The sequence below is a fragment of the Notothenia rossii genome, assembly GCF_949606895.1.
Source record: "Notothenia rossii genome assembly, chromosome: 11".
Taxonomy (NCBI): Eukaryota; Metazoa; Chordata; class Actinopteri; order Perciformes; family Nototheniidae; genus Notothenia; species Notothenia rossii.
Window position 1 is genome coordinate 6,154,663 of NC_136910.1, and position 27,856 is coordinate 6,182,518.

At 39.7% G+C, this 27,856-nt stretch overlaps 2 protein-coding genes across 2 annotated transcripts; both read right to left on the reverse strand.

Annotated features, from left to right (window-relative positions):
- Nucleotides 1-2,069: 2,069 nt before the first annotated feature.
- Nucleotides 2,070-9,548, reverse strand: LOC307025254 (aquaporin-8-like). The gene is made up of 5 exons (XM_079659899.1): nt 9,228-9,548; nt 8,415-8,541; nt 7,487-7,698; nt 5,373-5,507; nt 2,070-2,338 (listed from the first exon to the last, which is right to left on the reverse strand). Exons 1-5 carry the CDS (start codon nt 9,479-9,481, stop codon nt 2,296-2,298), a joined length of 771 nt encoding a protein of 256 aa, XP_079516025.1. The 5' UTR covers nt 9,482-9,548; the 3' UTR covers nt 2,070-2,295.
- A 4,480-nt stretch (nt 9,549-14,028) lies between these two features.
- Nucleotides 14,029-27,529, reverse strand: lcmt1 (leucine carboxyl methyltransferase 1). Its single transcript, XM_079658817.1, has 11 exons — nt 27,134-27,529; nt 26,009-26,100; nt 25,155-25,276; nt 24,036-24,112; nt 23,406-23,467; nt 23,187-23,289; nt 20,324-20,444; nt 18,976-19,077; nt 18,548-18,639; nt 14,947-15,044; nt 14,029-14,713 (listed from the first exon to the last, which is right to left on the reverse strand). Exons 1-11 carry the CDS (start codon nt 27,217-27,219, stop codon nt 14,691-14,693), a joined length of 978 nt encoding a protein of 325 aa, XP_079514943.1. The 5' UTR covers nt 27,220-27,529; the 3' UTR covers nt 14,029-14,690.
- Nucleotides 27,530-27,856: the final 327 nt, after the last annotated feature.

The window sequence follows — 27,856 nt, forward strand, 5'->3', positions numbered from 1 at the left end:
TGTCCCCTCTTCTTCATGTCTCTTCTACATCAACATGTGTCCCCTCTTCTTCATGTCTCTTCTACATCAACATGTGTCCCCTCTTCTCCATGTCTCTTCTACATCAACATGTGTCCCCTCTTCTTCATGTCTCTTCTACATCAACATGTGTCCCCTCTTCTTCATGTCTCTTCTACATCAACATGTGTCCCCTCTTCTCCATGTCTCTTCTACATCAACATGTGTCCCCTCTTCTTCATGTCTCTTCTACATCAACATGTGTCCCCTCTTCTTCATGTCTCTTCTACATCAACATGTGTCCCCTCTTCTTCATGTCTCTTCTACATCAACATGTGTCCCCTCTTCTTCATGTCTCTTCTACATCAACATGTGTCCCCTCTTCTTCATGTCTCTTCTACATCAACATGTGTCCCCTCTTCTTCATGTCTCTTCTATATCAACATGTGTCCCCTCTTCTTCATGTCTCTTCTACATCAACATGTGTCCTCTCTTCTTCATGTCTCTTCTACATCAACATGTGTCCCCTCTTCTTCATGTCTCTTCTACATCAACATGTGTCCCCTCTTCTTCATGTCTCTTCTACATCAACATGTGTCCCCTCTTCTTCATGTCTCTTCTACATCAACATGTGTCCCCTCTTCTTCATGTCTCTTCTACATCAACATGTGTCCCCTCTTCTTCATGTCTCTTCTACATCAACATGTGTCCCCTCTTCTTCATGTCTCTTCTACATCAACATGTGTCCCCTCTTCTTCATGTCTCTTCTACATCAACATGTGTCCCCTCTGTGGAAAGAGACTCTGAAAGTTTCAGGAAAAAAAATTCTCTCTCTTTTTGTCCTGATCCATTTTTATAAAAACCTGTCTGAAAATGAGCTGATCAGATTTTGTCCACTTTATGATGTCATAAGGATTTTTTTGTAACCATTAGCCAATCAGCAACCAAGGTAACCCCCCACCACCCATTTTTAACCAAATCTCTCTCAGAGGGGCGTGGGGAGGGGCTCCTTATTTTCATCTAAAGTAACAGACAGAGAATCAGCACTTTTGAAACAGGGCTGAAACAGAGGGGATTGTGGGATGCTGCAATGATCTGTTTGGTGTTTGGAGCCAAACACTTCAGAGACATGTTCTGTATATATCTGAGACCTGTAATATATTGATGAAAAACAGTATGATAGGGGACCTTTAATGGGGGGAGTGTGGGAGAGAAACTCCCTCTGGAGGAAACACAGGTATTTTAGCCTTTGCAGACCATTTACATGCACACAAACCTATATAACACACTACAGGAGAGGGAAAACCAAAAAAGTATTACTATTTTGATAATAATATGTATTACACCATCTTAGTTAAGTATATTGCTGCTGTTAAAGCTTATGTGCTTTTACTTATCTAGGCTTTTAAATGTGTACATTTGGTGTCATTTGGTATGTTACTTTTATTTATGTTAAATATCCAAAGACTTTTTCCACCAGTGACACCAAAAAAGGGTAAATAATTGGTCAAAATAGTGTTAAACACCCTGCAGGCCTGGAGCGGCATGACACCTTATTTTATGTTAGTTTGTCCTTTAATGTCTATATCTTTATTTGTTGAACATACTCATATGGGTTTATTGCACTGGTTGTTTTTGTAGGTACAGTATTACTTTTTCATGCTTTTTTTAATGAAACCTTAGCCGTTTTTATATGTGATTGTTACATCCCTGCACCTACAAATAGATATAAGCGGTGTGTATGGTATGCAAAATGTAAATGATCCATCTTTATCATAAGTTTTGAAATGTTTTTATTCTAATGTGATTCAGTTGATCTGAGGGCACCAGTTTATGATTATAATCTAGATTTATTACAGTCAAGTCTATTGTCTATTGTATTTTCAGTAATCAAGCTGTCAAAGAATGGTTTTCCATGGAGGACTCTGACCCAGACTTGAGTACAAAAAGACTGTTAATAGATAACAGAAAGTCTGATCATTTGGATGCAATTCTATGGAGTTTATTATCAAATATCCCTGGACTTTTTTCCACCTGTGAAGTCTGAGTGAGGACACGCTATCAGATCATGATCGCATCATCAAACACTTTATTGAATCTTGAAATGCAAACATGTCTTTCAGTCAGAGCCAACAGTCATGGCCGGTTCAACGACAAATATATTTGCACACATTTTGCTGACAAATTTAAATATATTACAGTCAATTTATTAATTGTGTGTGAAAATCCAAGTTTAAATACGATGTTAATAAGGTCGGCCAGAATGTCCTTTGTCTTCCTCTTCAATAAATTACACTTTTACTTCAACCAAACTCGGGTCACCTGGTCACCAAGCAGCAACCTGCAAAAGAGTGATACAAGCAATTATTGGTCATTCACAACAACACTGAGAATTATTTACTATTTTGTTATGAACATGGATCATTTACTGAATGGCCAATCATGCCACAAAAAAACACACCAAACCACTACAAGATGCACAACGACTCCACAGAGACTCAAAATGCTCACAAAGGTACAATATGATTACCAATGGCAAACATTTCCAAAAAATGATCATGAAAGGTCTGTAAATGTCCACAGAAGGAAACAAAACTACTACAAAATCATGCAAAAACAACCAAAAAGACACACACAACTAAAGACACAGGATGTGAAATGTGTCTGGGGGCTAATTGCCGATTTCCTACCTATTCCCCCTTTTGGCCCTCTTGCTCGGATCACATCTACAAACGTGGCCTTCATTTTGATCTCAACTACAAATGTGCGACTGCATCTTGCTTGATTGCAAAGAAAATGAGGTGACACAATCTGTGCAGTGACAATTAGGCAGAAAGCCAAAATATAAAAAACTCAGAAATTATTGAAAAAAAAACACAAAATGATACGAGTTGCCAACTAAGACACTTTAAATGCCCTTAAAATGAAGCAAATCGGTTACCAGTGCCACAAATGATCGCCTTTTTACCCACGACCTTCATTTTGATCTCTACTACCTACAGAAATGTGTGACTGCACAGTTGCAAGTTATCCGGGGGTCATCATTTGTGCAAATACAGAAAGGAAGTAATATAATAATCTAAAAAAGAGACTACAAAGATACTGAAATTGCCCTCAAAAAAACATTCAAATAACCACAAAATGACTGTACCAATTTCAGTCTTTTACAGTACATGTCTGTGCCCATCGTCTCCCCATCCGTCCAGGTTAAAATGCATGTTTAAAAGTTAGTTAAAGCTTGACTACATTTATAAAGGTGGGTAGGTCAGATTGCAAAGCTCCGTGGGTGGATCTACCGGAGGTCACTTTGTGTGTCTGTGTTAGGTGAGACTGAAGTCCAAGGAGGGATGTTATTAAATATGTAATCGAGATCAACTATGGGTCAGGTTTAATCCAGCCTCTTATCTATACACTCCTGTCTATCTGAACAAGATACTATGACCTTTCAGCATCACGTGAAGCACATACATGGAACATAAGGTGTCACTATTTATATTTAACTCAACAAAATGGTGTAATTTGCATTTCACATTAACCTGAATGGATATTTGATACAACAAGTGTGGGGAAAATACACCTCACTGCCAAACACATGTGAAATACTGCTTGATTTTAAACTATAATTATTAAAAGGTGCCACATTGACTTGTGCCCTTGTTGGCACATTGCTACACTTGTTTTAAATGTGAATGGATCACTGGAAAAGCAGGATGTGAACCAATGTGCCGCCCAAAATGTCACTCTCATGTACAAACATAGCTCTGTAGCCCCCCTAGTGGCGAAAACTCCACAGGACACCTTTAAGTAAAATATATTAAGACCCTGTTGAATAGTAACAATATCAAACTACTGTACCAGACGGATATCATGTACTGTTTCTTCAGTTAAACCTCCTGTAAGGGAAGCATCATAGTTAGTTTGTAACGTAAATGTGAGCCAGGATGTGCAGGGCCTTAAGAAGTCAGATGACAAAGTGTTAAATGCGACAATGTCCGATATAAAATGGATTATGGGGAGGATAGATACAGTGGGGCAAAAAAGTATTTAGTCAGCCACCAATTGTGCAAATTCTCCCACTTAAAAAGATGAGAGAGGCCTGTCATTTTCATCCTAGGTATACCTCAACTATGAGAGACAGAATGAGAAAAATAAATCCAGAAAATCACATTGTCTGATTTTTAAAGAATTTATTTGCAAATTATGGTGGAAAATAAGTATTTGGTCAATAACAGACAAACAAGATTTCTGGCTCTCACAGACCTGAAACTTCTTCTTTAAGAGCCTCCTCTGTCCTCCACTTGTATCTATCTATCTACTTGACCATGAAGCATTTCATGTTTATGTGAACCCAGAAGTGAATGTTGACCTATTTTAATGTAGTTTAGTTGGGTAATATACCTACTAAACGCACGTACGTTAGTTATATAACAAACAAACATTGTCATTTTAAACAACACCATTTTTTTTTGTCTTCTAACCAGGTCGTCTTTTTATGCAGGTGCTTGCCCAGGTCTCATTTGGCTGGAAATGTTTTTGGTGAGCACAGATTAACGATGGGCACAGACATGGAAAAGACACCAAGGCCGTTTCTCAATGTCGAGTATACCTGCTGCAGAGCCACTATTTCAAGTATACTACGTCATCGAGTGGCGCCGAATGCTGGGCATGTAACATGCATTTAAACAGTCCTTCAGTATACTTGAAATAGTGGCAGGTATACTCGACATTGAGAAACAGCCCAAGACTGAAAATGGTAGTTTGAAGTCATCTTGTGTGTTTTTTAAAGGGGACCTATCATGCAAAATGCACTTTTGTACGTCTTTTCTACATGAATATGTGTCCCCGGTGTTCCAGGGAACTCACCAAGTGTCAGAAAACACAACCCTCTCTATTTTCCTCCTTAGCCAAATCTCTTAAAAAGGGGCTGCAACGGATCTGATACAGACTGATCCAGATTTGAACACTTCTATGACGTCACAGAAGTGGCGCTACGGCTATTGAGCCAACTCCACCAATCAGGAGGAGACAGCCACGGACATTGCCGTTGGAAAGCGCTGGAGACGCTGTAGTACATATGCCAGGCCTGTAGATGGTGCTGTTCTCACAGAATCAGCCCATGCAAAGACAGTGTTCAATTGAGAGAAATGAGGAATGGCTAAAATGCATGATCTGTTTGGTATTTAGAAAAATAAAAAGTATAAATATGCCTAATATAGGTATGTTCCTACACTATATTATTCAAATATAGCATGATAGGTCCACTTTAAGTGTTTTTTTACGGGCAATTCGAGTATCTTTGTAGTCACGTTTGAATCAGACTTTTTTTTTAAGATATGAAACAAACGGTTGCAGTAGTATTTGTTGGCTATACAAACCTGACAAAGGTGACGGTGATCAGCGCTCCACATAAAGGTCCTGCCCAGAAGATCCAGTGAAAGTCCCACTGGCCTGTAACCACTGCAGGACCGAAGGCTCGGGCCGGGTTCATGCAGGCTCCAGACAGCTGGCCTCTGAAACAACAGACAATAACTAACACTGTAACACAGCTGGAGGAATATAGCTCAACAGTTTGCTTAAAGGTCCCCTATTATACTGTTTTTCATCAATATATTATAGGTCTCAGATATATACAAAACATGTCTCTGAAGTGTTTGGCTCCAAACACCAAACAGATCATTGCAGCATTACCCATAATCCCCTCTGTTTCAGCCCTGTTTCCAAAGTGCTGATTCTCTGTCTGTTACTTTAGATGAAAATAAGGAGCCCCTCCCCACGCCCCTCTGAGAGTTAGAAATAACTCAATGGTGCTCTAGGAGGAGATTCAGGTGATATCGTTATGACATCATAAAGTGGCCAAAATCTGATCAGCTCATTTTCAGACAGGTTTTTATAAAAATGGACAAAAAGAGAGATACTCTTTTTTCCTGAAACTTTCAGAGTCTCTTTCAGAGAGGGGGACACATGTTGATGTAGAAGAGACATGAAGAAGAGGGGACACATGTTGATGTAGAAGAGACATGGAGAAGAGGGGACACATGTTGATGTAGAAGAGACATGAAGAAGAGGGGACACATGTTGATGTAGAAGAGACATGGAGAAGAGGGGACACATGTTGATGTAGAAGAGACATGAAGAAGAGGGGACACATGTTGATGTAGAAGAGACATGAAGAAGAGGGGACACATGTTGATGTAGAAGACACATGAAGAAGAGGGGACACATGTTGATGTAGAAGAGACATGAAGAAGAGGGGACACATGTTGATGTAGAAGAGACATGGAGAAGAGGGGACACATGTTGATGTAGAAGAGACATGAAGAAGAGGGGACACATGTTGATGTAGAAGAGACATGAAGAAGAGGGGACACATGTTGATGTAGAAGAGACATGAAGAAGAGGGGACACATGTTGATGTAGAAGACACATGAAGAAGAGGGGACACATGTTGATGTAGAAGAGACATGAAGAAGAGGGGACACATGTTGATGTAGAAGACACATGAAGAAGAGGGGACACATGTTGATGTAGAAGAGACATGAAGAAGAGGGGACACATATTGATGTAGAGGAGACATGAAGAAGAGGGGACACATGTTGATGTAGAAGAGACAGGAAGAAGAGGATTTTGCATAATAGGTGACCTTTAACATTTAGAAGTATCCGTGGCAACTCAAATACAAAAATAATGCAATGTGGTTTAATAGAGTTCTTCACAAAGTTTAGCTGCAGATTACAATATTTATTTATTTATGTTAGGATTGGATTAAATATTAAACAGACCTTTCAAGGTAATACAAAGAGTCAACCTTGTCTTCTCTCTTATAACTGATAATAGTAATAAATACATGTGTGTAGGAGGGTTTACGGCCGCAGGTGACTTTAAGGTCACGGTATTCATGACCTCTGTACTGTATATTATTTATAAGGGGGAGTTTATGTTCAGTATTTTAAATAAAATATATGTTTTTTAATGCTGATTCAAATATTTCTAGACTTTTTTAACTGTATGGTTAGGCCGACTGAAAGCAGGTCTATTAATACTCCACCAGAATCTCATCATGGTAGATTGGAGAATTTAGAATAAAGATATATATTAAACATGGATATTATTAAAGATTAAAATGTTAAATGTATGAGTTTATTGAGGTTGATCCAATCAAGTAAAGGAATGTGATTCGATGACCAAAAAGACCACTATTTTTCAAGTTCTTTTCATTTATATATGTGACTTTAATCGTGAAAATCCATATATTCTTTTTGTACAGATTCTTACATTTACTGCATCAATCTCCGCAAATGTCTTGGAAATGTACAAATGTAATCTTGGAAATGTGAGCGTTTTTTCCTCCATAATTAAACTTGTATCTAAATCTAATTAAATGTATTTCTGGCTGTCATGGCCTCAGCATTCAACATACAGTAATAACCCCCTTTCCTCTGGTTGTGATCTGTGGATGGGTAATGTTGTGCAGGATTGTGGACGAACTTACCCCGCCAATATGTTTGCGCTCACAGTGAGGCCGATGCAGAACGCAGCCACTGGGGAGCTGGTCTTCTTGTTGACGGCCCCCATGCAGGCCACCAACGTGAGGAACGACGACATTATCACCTCGGCCAGAGTGATTTTAGCCAGATCTGCGGTCGGGCCCACGAGAAAGGATCCTCCGAAGGAAGCTTTATAAATGTTATCGGGAAATACGCCCTGAAAGAAGGACAAATGAATATATGATATCCCTGCATGACGAGAATAGTTTTCATTTATTTTCACTTTTTTATTTTACTCTAAGGCTAAGCTATTAAGGATAGCACAAAATCAAGACCAGGATTAAAGGCTGCTAAGGATATCAGATGTTTCGTGTTCTTTTTTTCTCATAAAATGCCATGACTATCATTATAAGATAAATCAAAACGTTTAGCTTAGTAAGTCAAAATTAGAAGATTTTAAGTCAAAAATGTAACTTATTCCGTCAAAATTCTGATATTTTAGGACAAAATCTTGAAATACTAGATCAATATTTTGGGATTTGATTACATACTTTCACGTTACTTAGTTAAAATCATGAGCAAGTATTAATTCATCTAATATTTTTAATACATTGTGGACCTACTTTGTCCTAATTGAGATACTACGTAAAAAATCGGACTTACTGGTTAAAATGTATGCAATATAAAATCATTATTTTAAAATATAATCTTAAGAGATATTACGTCAATAATGCAATTTAATAAGTTAAAATGACGGAATACTTGCTTATTATCTTGTATATTTGACAAAATATGTTAAATGCTTTTGACTGCAGAAGTTACGTCAACTTTGTGACTTACCTTGAGTATTTCTATTTTCATTATAACAAACTTTTCATATATTTGTTTCGCTTTTTTGGGCGGAATTGGGCTTCCACAGTGTTCCTCACTCACCCTGGTTAAAGCCGCCCCCAACATGCCTCCTAACATCTGGGCGAGGACGTACGGCAGCAGCAGGGCGAGCTTCATCCCTCCACACAGGTACACACTCACAGACACCACAGGGTTAAAGTGCCCGCCGCTGCAAAAACACAATAAACGTTGCTCTGTTATCTCTGGAATAACGTTTTGAACTGATACCGATGGACCTTATCTAGCACACATGGGGTAAAAAGTAAATTCAAGGTCATTCTTTGAATTAAAATGATACTTATGAATAATAATCTGTCTATTTATAGAAATGTGTCAGTGTGTGACAAATCATAAAAATCGTAAGTAATCCAATTAATATTCTCTGTGAACTACATGTTAAGGCAAATTATCTTTAATTGAGATGAAAAATAATGACCCTTATCTATCAGTTGTATCACAGCTTGTAATAACAGCTGCAGGGTTTATTTGTACACAACGTTATCAGTGAGTGACAGATAACAATAGAAACTTTATAAAGCGTATTATTTACTGACATTTTAAAGCAAATGAACAACCGTGTAAATGTATGTTGGCTCTACGACTGTTTTAAGACATTTATGACATTGAAAAGACAAGAAATACTCAGTCTGCTGAGAAACCAACTTAATGAGTTCATTTTAAGTATTTTTTTGTTCTCATCCTTACTTTGTCAATATGTGACAGAAAATCATACCAAAAAGGTCTTCTTATCTCACAAAAGTATTCATGTTGTCTCTACACAAGATGTTATGACATTTCTAAAAAATTTAAAGACAATAAATGATTAGTCCGCTTTAGAAAACACAATATCTTTACCTAATTTTCCCAAACAGCATGATGAGCACAGCCACTGCCATGCCATGAGCCATCGCAGCCTGCAGGACCCCGAACTGTCCAATGTTCCCAATCACAGACGCACACCCCACAAACACCAACAGGGTCGTCCCGTACAGCTCGGCCAGGCACGGCTGCACATACTGCTCGAACATGCTCGTCTTCATGGTTTCCCTTTCAGGTTCCACCATCTCAGTTATGGTGAAAATCTCAGCCTTGTTTTCTGTGCCCGACATACTGAGTACAAATGATGTCTTTACCTGTCCTGTGTCACTCACAGCTCACACTGATGATGGACACTTATAAGCCATTCTGAGGATGATTCATAAAAATACCTACGCACATCCCCACTTTTTGTTTTCCCTTCTGATGCCCCACCTTCCTGCAATTGTTTATAATCCCAAGAGCAATCAAGAGAAGCTCATAAAATGATGTGTTTTTGAGAGATAAGGATGAGGGGGTGTCAGCACAAAAGCAGCATGTTAAGTTTAAGGGGTACCACATATTTTAGTTCTCTATCAGTATTTTAATACTTGAGGATTGTGTTGTTTTTTATGTTAAACCTATAATACAAATATTTGTGTTGCCACTTTTAGGGCAGTGGGAAAAAGCTATAAACTCATAATCTATTATCACCTTCAAGATGATATGACCAGACTATTAGCAAAGGTTAATCTGAGTTTATACTATAGGGTATAAATAGCAATACCTCAGATATATGATTATAATAAATACTGATCCTATTCATCATTTTATTTTTCCTTTATAAATTAGAGTTGTAATCTATGCTCTGATTAGTTGCTTTTTATTTAAAATATTATAGTTTTATCGATATTTCATTTCTTGTATGCCGTTTAACAATACAATAAAAATAAAAACAAGTATACAGTATACAAATACTGTGTTACAAAAAGTAAAATAACCCCACAATAGTATCAGGATAACAGAACTAAAAAGCAAAAGTTCTAATTAGGCAGAAAGTCACATTTCTTAATAATAATTTATGCATTAAGGTGTTAATTTCTTTGATGTTGGTGGCACTAATGTTAAGTAGCCTACTGCTGTTTAGCTTAATATAAAAGCATCGTAATTCTTCAGTTAACTCATATTTGACAATGATCATTATGAATAAATGTAAAGTAACTTACTAAACATATCGAGAGTTAATTAATTAAAGGGGCGTAGGCCCACAGCTGTGAAAACTCAGCAATCAGGACTAGTGTCCATTTTAGGCAGCTCTTTCATGGAGCGTCAGCTTCAGCGTCAGACAAAGGAGTCCTGCGGGAGTCACGAGGGAGGCAAATCCTACTTTGATTGAGCTAAGTATCGCTGGTGTTTTTTAGCCCCTCATGCTATAATCATGTGTATTTTCTCCATTCCTGTTTATGTGTCTTCTCGCAATTATTACTGGCCCCGTGTATCTCCTAATCGATATAACCGGCCTGCTCTCGTCTATCCCACATGCTCCACTGAGATCCAACAGCTACTTTCAGGGGGCCTGTGGAACTGCCAGTCAGCTGTTCCTAAAGCTGACTTCATCTCTGTCTACGCTTCCCTGCAGTCTCTGGATTTCCTTGCTCTGGATTACTCCATCCAACACATCCACCCCAGCAGCTCTCTCCACAGCATATTCCTTCTCCCATACACCCAGACCTTCTGGCAGAGGAGGTGGCACTGGTCTCCTGCTCTCTCCCAACTGGAGCTTTTCCCTCTTCAAGCTACCTAACTTCACTCCTTCCACCTTTGAATTCCATGCCGTCACAGTAACCCATCCTATACAATTAACCATTGTTATTCTCTACCGTCCACCAGGCGCCTTGGGGGACTTCTTGGAGGAGTTAGATAATCTCCTCTCACACATCCCTGAAACTGGCCCTCCCGCTGTACTTCTCAGAGACTTCAACCTCCAGACAGGGAAGATATCTGAACTAACATCTCTGTTAACCACCTTTGCTTTCTCACTGTCTCCATCCCCACCAACTCATAACGCTGGCAATGTCCTTGATCTCATATTCTCAAGGAACTGCTCTACTTCTAACCTCTCTGTATACCCGCTCCACACATCCGATCACTTCTTCATTTCATTCTCTCTACCCCTTTCCAAACATAACAACCTAATCTCTTCTCATCCGGCACCTGTCCGCCGCAACCTCTGTTCCCTCTCCCCCTCTACCTTTGCCTCATCGGTGCTCTCAGCCCTCCCTTCCTCTGACTCGTTCCAACTCCTGCCTCCAAACTCTGCTGCAGAATCTCTCCTCTCTACTCTCTCATCCTCTCTGGACTCTCTCTGTCCTCTCACATCTCGGCAGGCTCGTCAGTCCCCTCCTGCTCCCTGGCTAAATGATGCACTGCGTGCTAATAGAACAATCCTTCGGGCAGCAGAGCGGAAATGATGGAAATCCAATCACCATGACGACCTCCTAACCTATCAGGCTCTCCTCTCCTCTTTCTCTGCTTCCATCTCTCAGGCAAAAAGCACTTTCTTTCAAGATAAGATCCAATCTTCCTATTCCAACCCCCAAAAAATGTTTTCCATCTTCTCCACCCTCTTGGACCCCCCCAAAGCCTCTTCCCCCTCCTCCCTTCTAGTGAAAAAAAAAAGGTTGATGATATTCGCTCTTCTTTTTCTGACTCACCTTTACTCACCGCTGGGTCACCGGACCCTCCTTTGATCCACACACTGACCTCCTTCTCCCCTCTCTCTCCAAGTGAGGTTCTTACCCTCATTACCTCTGCCCGTCCTACCACTTTTGCTCTGGACCCTATCCCCTCAAACCTCCTTCAGACTATCGCTCCTGATATTCTACCGTTTCTCATTTCATCAACACTTCTCTAACTTCTGGTCACTTTCCAAACAGTCTCAAGGAGGCAAGAGTAAACCCTCTCCTAAAGAAACCCACTCTCAACCCGTCTGATGTTATAAACTACAGGCCTGTCTCTCTCCTCTCGTTCCTGTCTAAAACACTTGAACGCGCTGTCTTTAAACAACTCTCCTGTTATCTCCATCAGAACAACCTTCTGGATCCGCACCAGTCTGGTTTCAAGGCAGGTCACTCAACAGAAACTGCTCTCCTTGCTGTCTGTGAGGAACTACACACGGCTAAAGCAGCCTCCTTCTCCTCTGTCATCATCCTTCTGGACCTGTCTGCTGCATTCAACACGGTGAACCATCAGATCCTCCTTCGCACTCTCCAAGAACTTGGAGTTTCAGGCACTGCACTTTCCCTCCTCACCTCATACCTCAAAGACCGCACCTACAGGGTAACTTGGAGAGGGTCCGAGTCTGACCCTTGTCAATTAACTACAGGGGTCCCTCAGGGCTCTGTTCTTGGTCCCCTCCTCTTCTCCTTGTACACAAACTCGCTCGGATCAGTCATTAGCCCGCATGGTTTTTCATACCACTGCTACGCTGACGACACCCAATTAATTCTGTCCTTTCCCCCGCTCAGAGATCCAGGTCGTCGCACGCATCTCTGCTTGTCTAGCAGACATCTCTCAGTGGATGTCTACTCACCACCTCAAGCTCAACCTTGACAAGACTGAACTGCTATTCCAATGCACTTATTGTAAGTCGCTTTGGAGAAAAGCGTCAGCTAAATGCAATGTAATATCAAATAAATGTATTAAAGTTGATGGAGTTTAAACATAAAAGGGAAATTATCAAGTGAAGTACTAATAGGCTATGTTAGCAAACATATCCGACCGGCTAGCAAAATTAGCACAACAGGCTACTGGAGTTGTGTTTCTTTACCTGCTTTTTCCCCTGCTTTTGGTCTCCTCCTCTTCCATATGTAAATGGTTTATTCCTCCATTGTTCACCAGCTAGTTGCCTCATTTTCCAATCGGATCTTCAGTGTCAGGAAAAATCAAATGTTTTTAGGGAAAACAGCTAGCGATGAGAGCGGTGGGAGTCAACCAAAACAAGTTTCTGTCAGAAAACTAATGCTAATGTTAATTACTGCTGGTTAGCTAAATAAAGAAGCTAAACATCCTAATTGATCAGTTAACTCAATGTTATATTGATACTTTAAAAGTAACATCAAATAACAGCAGTGGAGTTGAGGTATAAAGAAGGAAAAAGTCAAGTAAAGTACCAACAATTACATTTAACATGTCAGCAAACATTTTACCCATCGAGTTAGCAGCGTTAGCATAGACAAATCAGCGCTGAGACAAATGGAATACATTTTCGACTGATGAACTAAAACTCGTCTGAATAATGCTACAAAGCTCTTTTGAAATAAAGAAAACTGCAGATTCAGACGATAATTTTATTATGCTTCAAAATATGTATTTCTATACCGTTTATCGCATTTCAGCATAATTTCTACAGTTATACAGATTTTTACTTTTTAACGTTGCTATATTACAAATGTTTACTTACATGTTTCACATACATTTGACCTACAGAGTCATTTCTCTTATATGTTAACGAATATTTATATTGCAGAATTGCAGCGACTGTAATGTTATTCACGTTTTCCACAGATATCAGTAAAGTTGTAGGAGTCTGATTACAAGCAAACCTTTCCCGTATGAGTAATTTAATCTGTTAATAAAGACATATCAATTGAGGCGGTTTTGAAATCTGGGCTGAATATAAAGATGGATTCTTCCATGAAGTAATGGCCTTATAATACAGTTTAGTTTATAGTTCACACAGTATGACTATAAAGACTTTAACATTGATACAGCTTTTAATGACGTCAGCTTGTCCCTCCCACTGCAGATAATCAGTAATAATTGTTTATAATAATAAATAAATGAACAGACCAAAACAGCATTACACAAAAAGCTTTTATTCAACTGCACTTAACCAGCTTTCATCAAAAACTCTTTCACAAACTAATCCCTCATGTCCTTTTTCCTGCTTGAAACAGGGCGCAAGAATAGAACAAATAATGCGGGAAAATGTAAATGAACTATTAGTTGCGATGTATTGCATTTCTTAAGGTCTATCACCTGCATGTGTTGTATTGAAATTATCCTGGAAGTAGAATTGATGAATAAATAAAACAAAAATGGCACATGGAAAAAACAGAAAAGGCCAAATAAATGGCATCTGAAAACATATTTTCATTCATTTTCAACTCATGTGAGCAGGGTTTGAAATCCTATTTTTATATAAGTGCTCAATCACAGACAACATCTGCCTGTAAACAAATGAATAAAACAAACCTGAACTATTTTACAGTAGAGACACAAACGTCTTCACGGTTCTCAGGCGGTTCCTTCTCTTATTTTCTGACACTTAAAAAGGACGTTCAACAAATGACATTCTGCTGATGGCGGGAGTTTTTGCACCGGAACAGCTCCAAGGAGAGGGCTTGATCGAGATTAATCGTACTTCCTGTTTCCCAGTGTCTCCCTCCGTACTTCTTCTCCACTTGTTGATTTTGGCGCACACACATGTAGAGCATGTTCAACAGAGGAGCCGTTTAACACTCAAAACGCCAACTGTGACAGACCTGAGGAAACAGAGCATGACCTGTTCTTGTTAATGACCGCTCCACGCATTCACACTGGGAGGATGGGTGGAAAAATATAAAACACTTCACACATATAAGTAAGTCTAAGTAAATAAACTAACGGACAGCATGGCGCCGTAGTGGTCACAGATGACGCTGAGCAGTCATCATTTCATATTTCCAGTTAACATTGTTTCATTTGAATGGAGTGGTCATCTAAAATGTGTTTTTACCCAGTTTGAGTTTGTCCTTGGTAGCCCAGCAGATGCTGTAGTGTTGAAGAAGTTGTTGCAACAGCTCGCGCTCATCCAGGAACTCAAGACGCTCAATTCTGTAAATAAAATATATAATATAAATATGTTAAAGACACCCCATTATGCTTTTTAAGATATTTCCCATTCCTGTTATATAGGTTTGTGTGCATGTAAATGGTCTATGGAAAATGTGTTTACTTCCTAGACATATTGACATCACTTTTAAACACTTGCACTCCTATTGGCTAGCGCTCCAACACATTGTACGTGATAGTCTAAGGGGCGGGACATCTCTAAGCGGTAGATCAATCACAACAGAGCCGGCCAGCTAACCAATCAGAGCAGACTGGGCTGTGGTTTCAGACAGAGGGTGAAAAGAGGTGCTGCAGCACAGGCAGTATGAGAAAAATAAAGACTTTTTGAACATTAAAGCATGGAGACATGTCACAGTAGAGACACTACATACTGATATACACCTGAACATCAGCAGGAGAGGACTCTTTAAAGTAGAGACACTACATACTGATATACACCTGAACATCAGCAGGAGAGGACTCTTTAAAGTAGAGACACTACATACTGATATACACCTGAACATCAGCAGGAGAGGACTCTTTAAAGTAGAGACACTACATACTGATATACACCTGAACATCAGCAGGAGAGGACTCTTTAAAGTAGAGACACTACATACTGATATACACCTGAACATCAGCAGGAGAGGACTCTTTAAAGTAGAGACACTACACACTGATATACACCTGAATATCAGCAGGAGAGGACTCTTTAAAGTAGAGACACTACATACTGATATACACCTGAACATCAGCAGGAGAGGACTCTTTAAAGTAGAGACACTACATACTGATATACACCTGAACATCAGCAGGAGAGGACTCTTTAAAGTAGAGACACTACATACTGATATACACCTGAACATCAGCAGGAGAGGACTCTTTAAAGTAGAGACACTACATACTGATGTACACCTGAACATCAGCAGGAGAGGACTCTTTAAAGTAGAGACACTACATACTGATATACACCTGAACATCAGCAGGAGAGGACTCTTTAAAGTAGAGACACTACATACTGATATACACCTGAACATCAGCAGGAGAGGACTCTTTAAAGTAGAGACACTACATACTGAGATACACCTGAACATCAGCAGGAGAGGACTCTTTAAAGTAGAGACACTACATACTGATATACACCTGAACATCAGCAGGAGAGGACTCTTTAAAGTAGAGACACTACATACTGATATACACCTGAACATCAGCAGGAGAGGACTCTTTAAAGGAGAGACACTACATATTGATATACACCTGAACATCAGCAGGAGAGGACTCTTTAAAGTAGAGACACTACATACTGATATACACCTGAACATCAGCAGGAGAGGACTCTTTAAAGTAGAGACACTACATACTGATATACACCTGAACATCAGCAGGAGAGGACTCTTTAAAGTAGAGACACTACATACTGATATACACCTGAACATCAGCAGGAGAGGACTCTTTAAAGTAGAGACACTACATACTGATATACACCTGAACATCAGCAGGAGAGGACTCTTTAAAGGAGAGACACTACATATTGATATACACCTGAACATCAGCAGGAGAGGACTCTTTAAAGTAGAGACACTACATACTGATATACACCTGAACATCAGCAGGAGAGGACTCTTTAAAGTAGAGACACTACATACTGATATACACCTGAACATCAGCAGGAGAGGACTCTTTAAAGTAGAGACACTACATACTGATATACACCTGAACATCAGCAGGAGAGGACTCTTTAAAGTAGAGACACTACATACTGATATACACCTGAACATCAGCAGGAGAGGACTCTTTAAAGTAGAGACACTACATACTGATATACACCTGAACATCAGCAAGAGAGGACTCTTTAAAGTAGAGACACTACATACTGATATACACCTGAACATCAGCAGGAGAGGACTCTTTAAAGTAGAGACACTACATACTGATATACACCTGAACATCAGCAGGAGAGGACTCTTTAAAGTAGAGACACTACATACTGATATACACCTGAACATCAGCAGGAGAGGACTCTTTAAAGTAGAGACACTACATACTGATATACACCTGAACATCAGCAGGAGAGGACTCTTTAAAGTAGAGACACTACATACTGATATACACCTGAACATCAGCAGGAGAGGACTCTTTAAAGTAGAGACACTACATACTGATATACACCTGAACATCAGCAAGAGAGGACTCTTTAAAGTAGAGACACTACATACTGATATACACCTGAACATCAGCAGGAGAGGACTCTTTAAAGTAGAGACACTACATACTGATATACACCTGAACATCAGCAGGAGAGGACTCTTTAAAGTAGAGACACTACATACTGATATACACCTGAACATCAGCAGGAGAGGACTCTTTAAAGTAGAGACACTACATACTGATATACACCTGAACATCAGCAGGAGAGGACTCTTTAAAGTAGAGACACTACATACTGATATACACCTGAACATCAGCAGGAGAGGACTCTTTAAAGTAGAGACACTACATACTGATATACACCTGAACATCAGCAGGAGAGGACTCTTTAAAGTAGAGACACTACATACTGATATACACCTGAACATCAGCAAGAGAGGACTCTTTAAAGTAGAGACACTACATACTGATATACACCTGAACATCAGCAGGAGAGGACTCTTTAAAGTAGAGACACTACATACTGATATACACCTGAACATCAGCAGGAGAGGACTCTTTAAAGTAGAGACACTACATACTGATATACACCTGAACATCAGCAGGAGAGGACTCTTTAAAGTAGAGACACTACATACTGATATACACCTGAACATCAGCAGGAGAGGACTCTTTAAAGTAGAGACACTACATACTGATATACACCTGAACATCAGCAGGAGAGGACTCTTTAAAGTAGAGACACTACATACTGATATACACCTGAACATCAGCAAGAGAGGACTCTTTAAAGTAGAGACACTACATACTGATATACACCTGAACATCAGCAGGAGAGGACTCTTTAAAGTAGAGACACTACATACTGATATACACCTGAACATCAGCAGGAGAGGACTCTTTAAAGTAGAGACACTACATACTGATATACACCTGAACATCAGCAGGAGAGGACTCTTTAAAGTAGAGACACTACATACTGATATACACCTGAAAAAGAGCAAAATAAGTTCTAAATATTTAATCTGTTCAGAAATGTGATCATTTGTATCAGACTATATCCACAGAAAGAGAAAAAATAACTTTAAAGGGCTGCAATTATGTAGTGCTTTGTTAGTGCACAGGACAAAGGGCTTTATCAAATTGATCAATTGAAGACACACTATACTCTTTAACGTAACAAGAATAGGTTATAAATCCAAAACCCTGCAACACATACTAGTTTATTAATGCTCATAATGTTCTTTTCAGTGTTTGTGTCTTTCTTTCAGTTGTATTAATGCATGGTTGAAGCGTTTGAGGCTTTTCCCCACTGACACATGACATAATTCTGCAACACTCAAACTTTAAAAATTCACCTTGCCACCTCGTCCTGGGGCAGCATACTGTAGACCGTCATCATGTCCAGAGCATCAGACTGCTCCCAGCCTGTCTTAAGAAACCGCTCCCTCTGCAAACAACACAGTCAAATACACATTTAGATCATATTAACCAAATATCAAGTACGTTTTCGTCGGAAGGCCAAAGAGTTTTATGATTCTGATTGGAGGCAAAAACGTTTCCATAGGAGTCATATGATCTGTTAATGAGTTTAGCTTAATATAAAGATACATTTCTTCGTGAACTAATGGCCTTAAAATGCAATCTTGTATCTTTCCAACGTTAGCACATCAAAAGAATCTTACATTTCTGACCTGAATTACTAGCCTCACTACAGCTCATAATAATCCTTCAGAAGTTAAACCTCTGAGACTTTTTGTTGTGAAATATTGAGTTTGGATGTTACCTGGGTGTCCAGAGACTGACAGGCCTCGACTCCTGCGAGGTTGCACTGGCGACGCCGCAGGTTCTCGATCATCACCTGGCCGAATCGATCGCTCATGTTCACCTGCAAACATCAAACACACACACTTGTCTATTCAAAGACCATTCTATAGAAAACCAAGATGCTTGTGTACGGTGAATAACAGAAGCAAACTACATTTTCTTTTGCAGTTTAAAGGTCACCGAATGCAAAATCCACTTTTTCCTGTCTTTTATACATCAACATGTGTCCCCTCTTCTTCACGTCTCTTCTACATCAACATGTGTCCCCTCTTCTTCATGTCTCTTCTACATCAACATGTGTCCCCTCTTCTTCATGTCTCTTCGACATCAACATGTGTCCCCTCTTCTTCATGTCTCTTCTACATCAACATGTGTCCCCTCTTCTTCATGTCTCTTCTACATCAACATATGTCCCCTCTTCTTCATGTCTCCTCTTCTTCATATCTCTTTTACATCAACATATGTCCCCTCTGTGGAAAGAGACTCTGAAAGTTTCAGGAAAAAAGATTCTTTCTCTTTTTGTCCTGATGTACATAAAAACCTGTCTGAAAATGAGCTGATCAGATTTTGGCCACTTTATGATGTCATAACAGTTTTTTGGCTTGTGTAACCATTAGCCAATCAGCAACCAAGGTAACCCCCCCCACCTATCACCTATCACCTGAATCTTCTCCTAGAGCACCATTAGCCACGTTCACACCGCAGTACTTTTCCCACTTTAGTTCAGATATAGTTCCGAAATGTCGCATTCACACCAAAAAGAGACTAAAATGAGTTAATCAGAACCTTTTTCCCCCCTTTTCCGTCCCCGCTAGAGAGCAGGGACTTTCGTGGGAGAAAAAGGTTCCTATGTCTGATTGGCTGGGCGGATTGCAAACCACGCCCCGTCAAACTCCCGAAAGGTTTTGTGAAGCCGCCACTTTATTATCCTCTCATTAGCATTATTAGCATTAGCATTAGCATTAGCCCAGCGCAGAAACGCAGAGAGAGTAACTTATGGCAACACAAAAGAAAACATGGGAGCGGTGGAGTGACTTAGTTCTCAGGAACCTTTGTGGGAAAAGTACTGCGGTGTGAAAGCGCCTATTGTGTTCTTTTTAACCGAATCTCTCTCAGAGGGGCGTGGGGAGGGGCTCCCTATTTTCATCTAAAGTAACAGACAGAGAATCAGCACTTTGGAAACAGGGCTGAAACAGAGGGGGTTATGGGTAATGCTGCAATGATCTGTTTGGTGTTTGGAGCCAAACACTTCAGAGACATGATTGATGAAAAACAGGGGACCTTTAAAAGACGTTTGTTTTGTTCACCTGTTCGTAGTTGACGAACATGGCGGTGGGGAAGGTCTCTGCAGCCCAGTGAACGACATTGGAGGACTGCGAGGGCGTCATGTAGACGAGCACACACTCCGACAGCAGCAATGTGGGTAATCTGGAAGAGCAGCAACACACTTAACCACCGCAACAATACTAGAAACCACTGTGATTCTGCCAGACAAGCCTCGAAATGTGCTTCAATTTATGTTATCTGGATCCAGATATGCATCAAGGTGTTAGAACTCTATATTCTCTACACTATAGTTAGCTAAGATAAGAGCCAGTATTCGTAAAACTGTTCATGAATACATTACACTTTGGCTAAGATAAGAGTAACGGTACATCTACACTACAGGCATCAAAAAATGCTTTCAACGCTTCGTCCATTCACTTGAATGGGGTGACGTAGAAGATTTTTAATCTTCGCCGAACTGCATTGTGGGGAGCATGTCATGGCTTTGCAAGCATCACGAGCGTTTATCGGCATATGCTTGGCATCAGCCAATCAAATCCCGTTTATGCAAATCCCGCCAGTGCAAGCGCAGCCAATCAAACCGCGTGCAAGCTGGGAGAGCCAGACCGCAGTTCATTTCCTCATATTCCAAACGAGATATTACGGTAGCAAATCACCCAGTTCTTTACGACCAGAACCATTTACCTGGATACAAACCGGAGGAACCAGGCATGGAGGGAGGTGGCAGAGACAGTGGGTGAAACTGATCGTTTTTTCGCCTGTTTGGAGAGTTTATATCCAGTTTACTTCGTTTTAACATTGCTATTGCTTTGTATGTCGGGAGCGGGAGATTCATGTGATTGGTTGCTCGCAAAAAATCGCCAAGCTTCAGACACGCCCAGCTCCAAGATTTTTGACAGTGGGATTTTCTTTTAGGGAGTTTTCCCAAGCAAGAGTCTTAATGAGTTGTGTGAGGTACAGTCTATAAAAACCCCTGAGACAAATGTGTTCGTTCTGATATTGTTTGATATAAATCATATTGATTTGATTAGCTGGAATGTTTCATTGTTTAAAACATTAATGGCTCAGGAGAGACAGAAAAGTCATTTCCTTTCCACTGAATTTCATTGAAAGATCTTACTGATTAACGGACAAGGAGACCTCTATAATCTATGACCTAAAAACGACTTGCACTCAAATCTATTTGTTTCCCAGAAGTATATTACGTACACCTTCACAACATTAAGTGCGGGAAGGCAAAAAGTGATGACCCGCACTTTAAAACAAAGACTAATAAAAAGGCCTAAACTCACACGATCACATCCGGCAGCTTCCTGAAGAAGAGAAGCCTCCCTCTCAGTGAAACTTCCAATAGATAGATGAATGTACGACAGTGTGTTAAGGGATAGGAGGACCAAAGAAAACATCCCATCATATAAAGAAGGATGTCTGTCATCCAAGTACTATAACAAACAAGTAGCTCTGTCCACTGACAGCCATAAAATGATACTGTACTCCACCTAAAACCATTATTATTTTTTTAACTCAATATCAAAACAGTTTAGTTGCTAGCTTTCTCCATTGCAAATAACTAAATCCATGGCAGTAAAAGTGAATTCAAATAGTTTGTACAATGGTAAAACTATCCCAAACTTCAATAAATACATGGTTTGCAAAACATGCTACCCCTCTCCTCGAAGAAGCACATTCAGTAATATTTTAGGATGAGTGTTTGATACTCAAAACATGCAGTATCTGTGGTGTTTCCTTTCAAATCAAGCTCCTGACGTCAAACATTACATTCAGCCCTGCAGACACTCAGTACAGTCACTGTGTTATCTAGTGTTACTCAACAAGAGGTAACACAGAGATAAGCTCCAAGTCTTGGATTTCTAAAGACATGATGGGGAAACTAACTGACAGGGCGCAGTGGGCTGTGCGTCTGATCATCAGATCAAGGGGGCGTTGGGGAACTCCAGTTCGAAACCCGCCTCCGCCACCACTGCGTCAGGCCGTTGTGTCCTTGGGCAAGACACTTCACCCGAAGATGCTCCTGTGGGTATTGTCCACAGTACATGTATGATATCAATGTGTACTTGTAAAGCGCCTTGATGACTTTGAGGTGTGAAGATGGGCGGTGTGGCGCCGTGCACTGTGCATTGATTATCAGATCAAGGGGGCGAAACCCGCCCGCCGCTACGTCTGTAAAGCCGTTGTGTCCTTGGGCAAGACCAGGGGTCTCAAACTCAAGGCTCGGGGGCCAAATCCGGCCCGCAACTTCATTTTCTGTGGCCCCGCAAGAGCTTGCAAAGAATATAATATGTTTATTATACGGTTACATGCTACTTTACAGAAGTAGGTTGCCCATAAACTACATGTCCCACAATGCATCTCGTTTTGTGACATGCACACTGAAGAGAGTTGCAATTATTTGCCCTGGACTTCTGCTTTCAGACGTAATTAATTACTAAGTTATTATCCTATCCAATAATAATCCAATTCAGAGCCAATAATGTAATATAATACATTATTTTATATATATATTATATATTTATATAGTTACAACCGGCCCTTTGAGTGCAACCTTTATGCGAATGTGGCCCGCGATGAAATTGAGTTTGACCCCCCTGGGCAAGACACTTCACCTGAATTTGCTCGTGTGGGTATTGTCCACAGTACATGACCATTACATGTATGTCTGATATGTATGTGTACGGAGCGCTTTGAGAGTCATTGACAAAGCGCTGTAATAAATATAAGGATTATTATTATTATTAGAGTGAGTCTTCTTACATCAAAATAAATCCTAAAGTTGAATTATTTCTTCAAAAACTAAATCATTTGCTCAGTATGAAGCGTGATATTGGGATGAAACTAAGAGAGGAAATATATGAATTCACATACTCTGGATTAAGCTGGAACTTCTTCAGTTTCTCATCCAGATTAGAGATGTCTCTGAGGTCAGCTCCAATGATACAGTACCGGTCTGAGTCCAGGCTGTGGGCATCTGAAACACAAACACCATATTGTGAAGAATGGAAACAATACGGGACAGACGCGTATATTTTCTGACCTAAAATACAAAATATTTGTATGGAATGAGTGTAATTTATTGGTCATTACCTAGCAGTAAGGAGTCTGTTGAGTGGGTTTCGATGAGGGGTTTTGACAGGGGTGGCTTCGTCCTAATAAAAAAACAGCATTATAATTCATAAAGTGCGGATCACCAATAAACCTTAAGCTGCACTACAATAACACATTTGACCGGATACACTATCTATATAGCTAAAAAGCAACATATGTATGTTCAGATTACTAGTTCATATAATCTTTACCGATGTAAAAATACACAGAATGTTCCTCACTATATGTAGTCAAATAAAACAGCCCTATACATTCTTTGGTTAAATTATGTGAAGCTTATTGTGAATAATGATAGTCATTTTCTACACATAATATACTTTATGTTATATAAAATGGAATCGTGCATACATGTAATGAGAACAGTCTTAACACACTGGATTACTCTGAACAGTTTTAAATGAATCTCTGCCGCCCTCTACAGTCTTTGACGCCACATTGCATACCAAAGCTAGAGAAGGGAACAAAAACATCACAGTCAGGCTTCCTAGTGTTCGTCCTCATAAAGACTGCCATACTAACCACCTAAGGACATTGTTCTTATTAATATGCATGTAACATTAGATTTTATAATCTGATCTTCTAATGATAATAATAGCATGGTTGTCTTACTTGATATTGTGTATTTTTCTGGCCACAACTGTAGGAAAGTCAACTTCAAAGAATTTCCGTGGCATGAGGTTTTCATCCTATAACACACAAGCACACTTTAATTAACACACATTAATCTGTATACTAAAGTTACAAATAAATGTTTCCGATACAATAATATACATTTATTTTGACCCTTTTATTTTTATGAATAAAAAAACAATATATTTTTTGAGTAATGTCAGATTATTAAGAAATCTCCCACTTGTTACCTTTGGATAAATATTTCAAAAGAGAAAGCCTAAAATGTCCCTAAACCCGGGTTAAAGGGTTAAACTAAATACAGAGTTGAAAGCAACATGAGAGCAATGGGGAGTCACATTTAGACCAGAGTTTAGCACTGAGCCATGATGCTGGTGTTCATTTCGTCAGCTATTTTTTTATTTAGTCTTAGTCCTGTGTTCAATTTCCTTTTTAGTTTTAGTCATATCTAGTCACCTTCATCCTATTTTTATTTGGTCAAATTTTAGTCGACTAAAAGTCTAAGCATTTTAGTCAAAGACAACTAATTATTTTTAGTCTACTTTTTGTCAGTCTGTACACAACTCATCACTCACTCGCGCTGACGGACGGACGGACGGGGGGTAATCGGTTAACGCGACCACCAAGGCCTGTTGTTGCCATTTTGTTTTCTGTTAACTAAGGTTAGTTAGACAATGAGTTAGATCCGAGTCTTCCTGACAGTTCATATTGTGCTGCTGCCCGGTGTAATTCAAATGTACCGCCACGCGCAGCACAGACACACAGCTGCTGCCCGGCCGCAGCACCGGTAAAGGAACTGCTGGGAGAAAAACGGACTATCAGAGATGTTACGTTATCTTTGATAATATTTCGTCTCCTCATTTTTCGTCAACGAAAGTAAAGAGAGATTTTGGCATAGTTTTTATTTACTGAATTACATTTTCGTCTCGTCACTTTTCGTCAACGATATTGCATGCTGATTTTGTTACAGTTACCGTTTACTCACTGCCGTTGGTGCCGTCTCGTCATCGTCTCGTTTTAGTCATGGAAAAAAAGGTCGTTGACGAACATATTTCGTCATAGTTTTAGTCAACGAAATGAACACTACATGATGCAAACCTTGAGTCTCCAGAAGGTGGTGTCCAGCCCAGCTCCCAGGTTGATCACCTGACAGTCGCACTGCGTCTTCCTGAGGAACGCGTCCAGGAGATGGTTCACTCCCTGAACACGGGCATAGTAACCTGTTGAAAGAGAGAGGGGGATGAGCTCATAACAACACATGCCGGGGCAACATCACATAAAGAAAGACATTTCTCAGACCCTCTCTGGCTTTGAATTGGAGCATGCACCACATCAATCAATCAATCAATCAATCAATCAATCAATCAATCAATGTTTATTTATATAGCCCAATATCACAAATTTGTCTCAGTGGACTTCACAGTGTTTACAGAATATCAGTATGACAATACCACACCCTCTGTCCTTAGACCCTCACATCGTACAAGGAAACACTTCCAGAGAAACCCCCACAGTTTAAAGGGGAACATGGGAGAAACCTCAGGGAGAGCAACAGAGGAGGGATCCCTCTCCCAGGACGGACAGACGTGCAATAGAAGCTGTGTGTAAATCGAAGAGATAATACATTTACAACACAGGTAGACCAAATGTTTGGAAATGCATGTGTCTGTAATAAGAAGATGAATCCAAGAGGATGTCAGCAATCCTGCGGGAGCCATCAGGGAAGTAGTGTGATGAGAGTCAGGCAGGACCGCAGAGACCGGTTCAGCCACGACTCGAAGTCCAGGACTCAGGATAGAGGATCCAGGACTCAGGATAGAGGATCCAGGACACACGACCACAGCAACAGGATCAGCCACGACTCAGGATCCCGGCGTAACGACATGTTCACTTAGCTAATGAGTTACTTCCAATTAAGAAAACAATGTGTAAAATGAGAGTTCATGGCTCACCTCTGTTGATTTCAGGGGCCTTCCGCTCCCCTACAGATCTTACAAAATACTGTATATAAGGATCCTTCCAGTAGCTTTTACTGGAAGCAAACCTAGAACACAATTAGACATTTGATTAGTAGATGGCATCGATGATTAGGTATTAAGTAGTATTATTATTTATTCAATGTACCCCCTTGAATATGAACTCTAAGGATCAAGAACTGGCTCTGTTGAATTTTAAACCCCTACATATTATTATTTTTTGTGCACCATACCCGTGGTGACTAAGTACATTTACTCAAGTATTTATTTAAGTGCAATTCGAGTAAGGTGTACTTTCCATAAGCATTTTCCTTTCATGCAGCTTTATGCTTCTGTTCCATTACATAAAGATAAAGATAAAATGGAGCTTTATTAATCCCAGTGGGGAAATGCAGTTGTTTAGGACATGCAGGACTTTTACCTCACTACACTTATCTGACATTGATATCCCCTTCCTGTCCAGTGAAAACAATGTACCTCCAGATGTGCTGCTTTTGAATATTCCTGATAAACTGAAAGATAAAGTGTTTATTGAGAAATGTGAAGTTTCCAGAGCTCATGAGAAGATTACTTTTAAGAGACAACAGAGATGTGATGATCTTATTCAGTATGATGCGTTTATGTGATTTAAACTAACATGATTCAAATGTAGCACAACCATAAACATCTACAGCAGTACCATTCACATTAATGCGTCAACAATATGAATCCAATATTCATATATAATTTTAAAACACTGACAGGGAACATTATACTTCACAATGCATTCCTACCTTTGGCTAAAGGTTTGAGATGCAGGACTATTACTTGTTACATAGTACGTTCAAAGTGTGGTATACGTACTTTTAGAGGATCTGTATATATTTGTTCTACCACTGTTCATACTATATGTTCTGATCCATATCTCAGACCATTCCCATGATAAACCATGGGCAGCAGACTGTAAGCTATCTACGCAGTGTCAAAATGTTGCGAGCCAAGGAGAACATTTAGCAATAAGACACGTTAGTTAATATTCGTGCATATGCATTGTATCCTATACTACTCACCTATTAAATGGTCATTGATTGCATGTTAAATAATGAAAGCTGCACATGTTACCTTTTGCAGATCGTTGCATCGTCACAGGTCGCCCTCACTGCTTCATCAGAAGTGTCCGAGTCTATGTAAGGCTGCCGAGCTGCCATTGGCGATTCTAGTCCTAAAGTTAACTTTTTAACATTAAAACTGTAAGCGTTCACCAGCTCGTCCACCTGTTTAACAAGGGCTAACTTAGCCACAAGCTAACTGGCTAGCTCTTTTTTGACAGGTGGGGCTGTTTAATAAAAACGAGGAAGAAGAAGAAAAAAGCTGTGAACGTAGTCGGGTTGCTCAAGTACTTTCGTATAATAAACAATGTATTAGTTGAATAACAATAAGCGATATTTAACGAGGGAGTAATATTTTGCAGGCTAATAACAACTCGCAGCAAGAAATGAATGAGCACTTCCGACCAGATGGTAAACACTTCCGGTTGATATGTTCAGAATAAAAGAAACCCTGCAAAAGTAAACAACAATGAAAATGTATGAAGTAAACCCCAATTTCACTTACAGTAATAAACATTATTTGTAGAATCTTTCACACAAAATGCTTTACTCTTTGAGAATATAGAATAAAATGATCATGAAAAGAAGGTATAACTAATGGACAATTACATTACAAACAAGGGTTAGAAAAAGAAAGATAAACGGAATACATTGAAGGCATAACATAAGATAGAAAATAAACAAAAGGAATAATGTTAATAATTCTAAAATCAGTAGCCATAGTGCCCATATTTGC